At 35.9% G+C, this 8,592-nt stretch overlaps 2 protein-coding genes and 1 pseudogene across 2 annotated transcripts; 1 reads left to right on the top strand and 2 right to left on the bottom strand.

Moving 5' to 3' along the window:
* Positions 1-2,364: 2,364 nt before the first annotated feature.
* Positions 2,365-7,477, bottom strand: LOC114925169 (putative late blight resistance protein homolog R1A-10; annotated as a pseudogene).
* On the top strand, positions 2,556-3,713 carry LOC112743420 (F-box protein CPR1-like). Its single transcript, XM_072234607.1, has one exon. It carries the CDS (start codon positions 2,556-2,558, stop codon positions 3,711-3,713), a length of 1,158 nt encoding a protein of 385 aa, XP_072090708.1.
* LOC140184269 (TMV resistance protein N-like) lies at positions 6,146-7,079 on the bottom strand. Its single transcript, XM_072234606.1, has 4 exons — positions 7,066-7,079; positions 6,845-6,991; positions 6,456-6,737; positions 6,146-6,275 (listed from the first exon to the last, which is right to left on the bottom strand). The coding sequence occupies exons 1-4, from the start codon at positions 7,077-7,079 to the stop codon at positions 6,146-6,148; spliced, it is 573 nt and encodes a 190-aa protein (XP_072090707.1).
* Positions 7,478-8,592: the final 1,115 nt, after the last annotated feature.

The raw sequence follows: 8,592 nt of genomic DNA, 5'->3' as shown, positions 1-8,592 counted from the left end.
CTAAGGTTTAAGCCTCCAAAAAAGAAGAATTGAAGACTTTAGATAAATCTGTATAGGGGTTCTATTTTGTGTAATTAGGCTTTTCCAATAGGCAATGACTAGACGGTGAATTGTGATCCTTTATGCTTCTTTTGTGTTGTCTTACTTTTGAGAAAACTACTCATAGCAGCTTCATGTTCTTTGACTGCCTTTTATCTTTGTCATTTGCTATTTTTTTTACCAAACAATGGAATTTATCTTAATACACTATGCTTTGTGGTTTTTCAATCACTTTTATTGCCTTCTTCATCATTTACTGATTTTGGTTCATTCCATGAATAAACATAAATAACAATAATTTCATAGTAAACAACATTTTCATTCCATCAACAGGAGATTTTTTTTACATCTATTGTTCACAGGAAATCTACCACCAACTTTTTCGTCATTTACAATACAGGATAACCACCAACACGATCAATACAGATACAACTAACACTAACAAATGGGTAATCACTTTTTGTATCTGGACATCTTTCTCCAACCTCCGAAGCCTCCAATCAAAGTTCACCTTCACTTCATAATCAGCACCACAAGATTCTGTCTTATCAACTTGTTCATCATTTCCAGAATCTGCCTAAACAAAAAGTTCACACATCTCTTCTCACTTGTCTGTAACTAAGAAACGATCAAACTTCAAACAAGAACAATAGAAGAACAATGAGGTAAGGAAAATTATAACAACACAAGTAATTTTTCTAACCCACATTATAATTGGGGCAACCATAAAATGATTTGTTTGGATTTGAATTTGTGCCAGATCATCTGAAAACCGGCCAGCAGCCACAACCGCACCATTCTGACGGTCCCGATCTTCTACTCTTGCTTGGCGTTCTCGTTCGGTTCCAGTTAGACAGGGAACGAATAGAACTTCCACCTGCAGTGTTACCACCACCCACAAAAGATAGTCACTAAATTAATTGTTATATATTTGTCTATAAATACATATATTTTTTTTAACCAAATTGATTTGGTCGAGTGATCAGCTCACTCGCCAGCAACTCATTGGTTAGACTCTTAAATGAAGCTCAGATTTGTGACAGATTATTTAGTATACACATAATATGATTATTGTTATTTTATATTTAAAAAAAAGTTTAATTACTCTATTGATCTTTATGTTTATCGAATTCGCAATTTGGTTATTATATTTGTTTCCTTTCAATTGGATCTTTATATAGGTCTTTTCTGTATCAAAAGCATTAAAATTATTAGAATATTCCTTCTAAAAAATATGTGTTCAAAGATCTCATTAGATTCTTCCTTGTGAGTGTTTTCAATTTGTAAAAAAATATTTCGTTAACTCTACTATTTTTTTCTGAGGAATGCTAGGGGGCCAGCAACTTTTGCGATTTATAACCATCAAAAAGCCATCAATGAAGCTTTTAATGGTGTGAGATTAATGTGAGATTTCATCCAATGGCTCACTCTTCTTTGATGGTTACATGCTGGCCAGAATTTGATAAAATTGCTGGCCCCCTAGACTTTTCCTTTTTTTCCTTCACAAATACATAATTACAAAATTAAAAGCAAAGACAAATAGAGTAATTAAATATTTAAAAATCAAACTTTTATTACTAGGCTATTTTTTTTTATATGATTTACACATGTGAGTTACGCTGGGGTTATGGAGTTTTAGAGTGATATAAAGTATACCATGTTTAAGGAGAAAGAAATCGGATCGTCTGATTTCTTTACACAGAGAGGGAGGATGACACTTGAATAGGATATAGATGCAACGAATCCAACTACGGAAGCAGCTGCATGCGCACCACGTGGAAGCAGCACAAAAGTGACACTCAAATGAGATCAAATGAGATATAGATGCAGCGCACCACGTGGAAGCAGTACGAAGGTGACACTCGTGAGATATAGATGCAACGAAGCCAACCATAGAAGCAAATGAGATATAGATGCAGCGCACCACGTGGAAGCAGTACCAAGGTGACACTCGAATGAGATATAGATCCAGCGCACCACGTGGAAGCAGTACAAAGGTGACACTCGAATGAGATATAGATGCAATGAAACCAACCATAGAAGCAGCTATATAGATCCAGCGCACCACGTGGAAGCAGTACGAAGATGACATTCGAATGGAATATAAATGCAATGAAGCCAACCATAGAAGCAGCTGCATGCGCACCACGTGAAAGCAGTCAAGCAGTACGTGTGTAATGTCCGATTACTGTAATCGGACCGTCCGATTACAGTCCTTTGAATCGGCCCGTCTAATTGGTTCTGCATAAACATCACAATCCGATAAAACATCATATACTTTCATAACCATATTATACACCAACAATCACTCCATATCAAAATTAAAAAACTCTTTATATACCCATAAATTTACAAAGATGAAAACTAGGTGCATGCATCTGAGTTTCCACATAACAATTTGGGGTTAATGCTTTATAAGTTTATCTAATAATCCCGTGTTCAGAAGGAGATTCAAATCCCGTGTTGTACCAACGCAGAAACCCTAACAAAAGAACAAAGCTGAAGAGTGATCGATCATGGAGGAGAACAAGCAGAAGAGCATTCACGACATCCTCCCTCTTGACCTGATTCACATAATCTTACTGAGGATTCCGGTCAAACATCTCGGCCGCCTCAAGTGCGTTTCGAAGCTTTGGCACTCTCTCATTTCCGATCCAGGCTTCGCGGAATCGCATCTTCACCTCTCTCTCGCACCCACCCATGCGTGCGTCTACAGAAAAGTCTCCACGAAGTCTTACCTTGTTCACGTTGAAAAAGTATTTAATGGCGACAATTACCAAGTAAAAGAGGTATCTTTTCCTTTCAAGAAGCAGCCACCTTCTAAGTTTCGTGTAATGGGATCCTGCAGAGGGTTTGTTCTCTTACACCAAGAGCCACACTTTTTTGTAGTATGGAACCCACTCACCGGATTCAGCAAAAGATTATCTTACTCTTGGTTAAATATTCTTCATCGTAGTAAGGGCAGGTACTTTTATTTTCCCGGTAACGCGATTCTGTATGGTTTTGGTTACGATGCGACACGGGATGACTACTTAGTTGTTGTAGCTTGGAAGGATAGTAACTGCCAACTCTTAGATTGCTTGTCCTTGAGAACCAATTCATGGATTAATCTTGATGCTGCACTCCCCAAACGATTCGGTTTTTGTTTGTGGGAATCTGAGGGGTTGTTCTTGAATGGCTCTATTCATTGGTTGCCTTACTCTCTCAAACATTATAGTGAAGGTCTTCTTATATTTGATTTGAAGGAAAGAAGTTTCTCAAAGATGTCTTTGCCTGAACAACTCATAATGGGTGGTCCTGCCACATTTGTCATACTAGGAGGGTGCCTAGCCTTGTATTTTCAGGACTATGTTGAAGGTAACACACACATATGGGTGATGAAAGAATACAGAGTGCACTCATCTTGGACTTTGTATGTCATTCCTTGTTTAGAGTTTGAGCCTCTATGCTTATCCAATGGTAGTGACATTATTGCACTAGATTCTATTCTTGCTGGACCATTAAAGTTTGCCAAATATAATATCAGAGGAGAGCTACTCCAACATTTTACATGTCCTGCTCATCTTCCACACGATATTTACAAATATGGAAGTTACCTTGTATATACAGAGAGTCTCTTGCTGCTCCCTAGTGATAGTAAGCATAAGGATAAGAAGAACAATAATGTTATTTAACTCTTCTGCTATGCGTTGCACCACATTATCCCTGCTAGTTTTTATTGTTTTGTGATTAATGTAAAGTGATGAGCAAGATGCATGTGCATCAAGTTGCATTCAGATGTGAATTTTGACTATTCATGGTGAAACTTGATGTATCAGATGCTTGGGGGATTATTAATCAGTGTCTTGCTTTCTAAAGTCTAGTCTTGTGGTGAGGTTTTAGGGTTTAGCTCTTTTTCAGTTCTAAAGCTTGTAACCTCTACCATGAAAATCTTATATATGCTTCGTTATTATGCTGATTCCTATAGATAAATATACTTTTCTCATTGATTGTATACTTGTATACTCAGTTCGATGTTAGCTTTGACAACACCATAAATAATTTTTAGCCGATGTATATCTTTATAATGTTAGGCACATCACAATGAAGTAAAACTCAAGATTTATCTTAATGTCATACTAGTAATAAATATGTGACTGATAAAACCCTTGGGCAAAAAGGTATTGGTAATTAACCAAGAACTGAAGTTATAGGTATGCTATATGCCAAATGGAAGAAGTTCACGACAGTTCTTGAGCCTCCATATTCCATGCGGGAGTTTATAACAGTGGAAATGTTCTTCAACAATTAGAGTTTCTAGGTTCGGAAGGGTGCAGATTGGATCAGGATGATCCTCTGTTGGGCAGTGTGCACCCCGATTTAGTCTCAAGTATCTTAAATGGATGAACATACTCAAATCCTGTGCCATTGATGATATTACATAATCATTACATCCAAAGTCCGAAATGCGAGCTGAATCGAAACCCATTCGATCAAGATTTTGCCGTCTTGGAATGCAATTCTCCCTAAAGCACATTAAAGAATGGATGCAGGAGTGATCATACTGCTTAAATGAATCCCAATCGGTGTCTCGAAGGGACAATCTACAGGATTTGACATTGCCAAGGGATCTAATGTCTTTCACCGTGCATATACCTTTTTCAGCTCTACTCTCTGATATGCAAAGATCAAGAAGCAGATCATGAATCCGGCAGCTTTTGACCCCTCTATCACTCCTTCTTTTTGCCACCACCACCAAGCTGCGATCCACCAACTCATTCAAGTGCTCTTCAGCAATATCTTCTACTTCTGGTTCATCTAATATTCCTGTTTTTGGTGGCTGTATCAACCCTTCAGCAGTCCATAATAGTATTAATCGTTTCACAGGAATTGCATAGTCTTCGGGAAACATCTCAAAGTATAGAAAACATGTTTTTAATCGATGAGGCAAGCTGTTATAACTAAGCTTCAAAACCTCAGTGACTCTACTGTTATCTTTAGCAAGATACTAAATGACATTGCGCATGATTCTCATCCACTCAACTGTCAGTTGCTTCTTCTTCGCAACCACCCTGGCCAAGGTGATAATAGCAAGTGGTAAGCTGCTACATTTTTCAACCATTGATCTACCAATTGATTCTAGAACAGATGGGCACTCTCCTCCCCTAAAGACCTTCTTGCAAAATAGTTTCCAACTTTCATCCTTATCAAGGAATGGAAGGGAGAGGGACTTTGATTCTGTATAATTTGCCACCTCATCATTACGACTGGTTATTAATATTGCACTGCCATTTTTGTTATCCGGAAATAAACATTGTACTTCATCCCAAACTTTAGGTTCCCAGAAGTCATCAAGCACTATCAAATACTTCTTCTCCTTTAAGTATTCTTTTACCTTCTTCTCCTTTAAGTAGACTTGGACAAGTTGCAACCATTGAGAAGGATTCGAAGAAATTCCCTGGCTTTGTAGTGCATAGAAACAGTGATCCATACATAATAAGAGAACAACTTCTCCACCTCATTATCATTGTAAATTTTTTTAGCAAGGGTAGTCTTACCCAAACCACCCATGCCTATTATGGAGATAACATTAAGACATGACTCATTTTCTTTCAATTGCTTATTTATATGGTTGAAGATATTCACAAAGCCCACCATATCTTCCTGGACGACCATATCTCGTTTCTGATTTGATCTAGCACCTTCCATTCCTTCAAATTCACCTTCATTAATGCAATATTTCTCAATCTTGAATCCATTTAACACTTGATTATTTAGGAAATTGGCATCTCTTGTTGTTATAATAATTCTACTACCAGGACAAAACCACTGTTCTGTACTATCAACATCGTCGAGAATCAGAAGGACTCTTTTATTGCGAAGATTTTGTTTTATATCAGAAGATCCTGTTAATGTGCTTCCCAACTTAAGCTTTTTATGCACACCCATTTCATACAAAAGTGTTTCTTGGAGATTTTCTAGACCATCGGCACTTCTCACTGATTTTTCAGATACTTTGTCAAGAAAACTCGCAGCTTCAAATTGAAGCCTGAACTTGTTAAACAACTCTCCAACAAATGTGGTCTTGTTACCATCTCCATAAATGACCAGCATGCAAATGGTATTGTCAGATCCAAAGAGATTCCACTACTTCAAAGTGAGAATCAAAACCAATTGGATGCTTAATGTATAGTGGTTCAAGAGGAAGCTTCTCTGAGACCTCTTCAACAATTTTCTTTATAATCTCACTTTCATAGCTGCAAGAAATACATACCTCTTCAATATGTACTCAAATTTATATAAAGATATATATACATACACCATAAAAAAAATGAAGCAAAGTTGCTATAAATGCTCGAAATCTTGTAAAGAAGCTGTGAAAACAGAAGTTAACACTAAAACATTAAGGTGACTTCATGAACTAAAAGGTTACTCACCTCTTCACTTTACAAGTCACTCCGCTTAGATCTGCCACTTGATGCAAAGCCAACGTCCATGCTTTTATATGATGGGAGTCTTTGCCATATCTGTCTTCATGCTTCATCATGTTTTTTTCATATTGGTTCCTCTGGCGCCTCACATCTGATGGTTCCACTTGATAAAAGATTGGCAAAACTGGTTGATGTTTTCCATTATTCCAGCACTTCATGATCTGTACTAGTTCATCCAAACACCATGTGGAAGAAGCATAGTCCTTACACAGCACAGCAATAGATATCCTGTTATTATGATCCACGAGTAAATCAATTAGTTAGTTAAACTAGTTAGTAGTTAGGTGATGATGATGTAAGCAGTTAGTTATTTTCAGTTTTCAGTTAGGTGATACCTGGATCTTTCAATTGCTTCAAGAAGAGTATCTCTGATTCTATCACCAACTCTGAGGTTCTCATCATCTCTGAAGGTGGTGATTCCTCTCTCACACAGAGCATGATAGAGGCGATCTGTGAATCCGTATTGGGTGAAGCCTCTAAAGCTGAGAAAAACATCATATATGAAATGTGAGGAGCAAGATTCTGCATCATGAGACCAATTTTTAGTGGATCTTACAATTGTGATAGCATAGTTATTCAACCAGTGAGCTCTGACTCAATGAACCGAGAAAGCATAGGTGAAAAAACACAGTGCTTGATAGAAAAGCTTTTGCCAATGTTAAAATTCTAAAGTCACATAAATGGAGATTATTTTAGTCATTCTCCATTACCTTGCTTTATCCTAAAGTTGCATATCCTGATTCATGTGTGTACATAGTTTTATGTATTATTTATGCAAAAGTTACATTATTGTGATTGACAAAATACCTATTCATACTACAGTCTAGAGCTACAACTACATCCTGAGGAAGTTTCTTCCTTTTCTCCAGCTCTTGCTTGTAGCGTTAGAAAGAGATATTAGAAATCAAAAGTCTGAGGTAATAGCCAAAATCATGGTTAGCTTTGAGAAAATAATCCGTGTAAAAATAACTTCATATTTTGTGTTCCAATGTATATATGAGTGACTAATTTCGTTGCAAATAAAACACAGGATTCACAAGTTGAGTGGAAAGAAGCTTCAAGAAATTTAAGTTTTATTTTGCTTTGAATTATAATTTTCTATCCAAATATGTACGGGAAAGAACATTTGAAAAGTGCAAAATGGAGTTTAGCATCTTGTTAAATCCAATATATCTTTTGAAAATTTTCATTTGCTTTTTATATTTATTTTTTATCTGTGTATATTCTTTTTCTCCCTTTTGCTGCATTATCTTTGAGTGATCTATCTTTAAATTACTGGTTTTTGTTTTTTTAGTACTAAACCCTCTTTTTATAATATAAAAGCGCTTACATAATTAATTGCCTTTTGTTCTTTGTTGACTTCTTGTGGTTGTAGAACAATGTAATAATTGGTGACTTGGTGTATTGTCTAAACAGAATATCACATAAAGTACAAAAGTTGTGTATAGCCATAGGCTTTTACAACTTTAAGATTGTGTTACAAGTTTTGCATTGTAAACTATGTTGTGAACACTAAAAATAGTTTTTTCTTTTTGGTTGGAAATAATAGTTTTGTATCTAAGTATCACAACAAAAAGGACTAGTAAACTTGCTTGCTCCTATTTTTCCTTCATTTGGTTGATCCTTGTAACTACGACTTTTTATAGAACTATTTTTAATTCTATATCTTAAAAATTACTCCTACGCTGTTATAAGAATTATCTAAGTTAATTTTATACTATTCGGTTTAAGGAGCATTGTTTTTCAAAATATATAATAGATTGAGCATGAAGTAAATTTTACTATGCAAAACTTAAGATGTTTTATTTTGCTAATTACATACACGAAAGATACACTTTTTTTTTAAATCTTATTTGCTGTTAGCGCGATTTATTTTAAGTGTTGCAAGTAAATTATGGCAACCAAAAGAAAAAAAAATTTTAGATGCTGAAAATTGTTATATATTAAGTACTTAATGTACACTTCTTGGCTTGTCTGCTTCCTTGAAATCACAAAACTGTTCTTGATTAGCTCGCTATCTATTTTTTTGCTGTTGCTGTTCTTCCTTCTAAACCACAAAAATGTTCTCGATCAGATTGCTATT

This window comes from Arachis hypogaea, chromosome 4, assembly GCF_003086295.3.
Source record: "Arachis hypogaea cultivar Tifrunner chromosome 4, arahy.Tifrunner.gnm2.J5K5, whole genome shotgun sequence".
NCBI classification, from domain to species: Eukaryota; Viridiplantae; Streptophyta; class Magnoliopsida; order Fabales; family Fabaceae; genus Arachis; species Arachis hypogaea.
This window is presented reverse-complemented; position numbering and strand designations above follow the sequence as displayed.

What these genes read in the sequence shown, in the direction of transcription:
- LOC112743420 (XM_072234607.1), top strand. Translation starts at nt 2,556, where the DNA reads ATGGAGGAGAACAAGCAGAAGAGCATTCACGACATCCTCCCTCTTGAC.
- LOC140184269 (XM_072234606.1), bottom strand. An exon ending in GAAGCAATTGAAAGATCCAG is followed by an intron (nt 6,738 to 6,844) that starts GTATCACCTAAC and finishes TCATAATAACAG; the next exon opens with GATATCTATTGCTGTGCTGT. An exon ending in GTGACTTGTAAAGTGAAGAG is followed by an intron (nt 6,276 to 6,455) that starts GTGAGTAACCTT and finishes TATTTCTTGCAG; the next exon opens with CTATGAAAGTGAGATTATAA.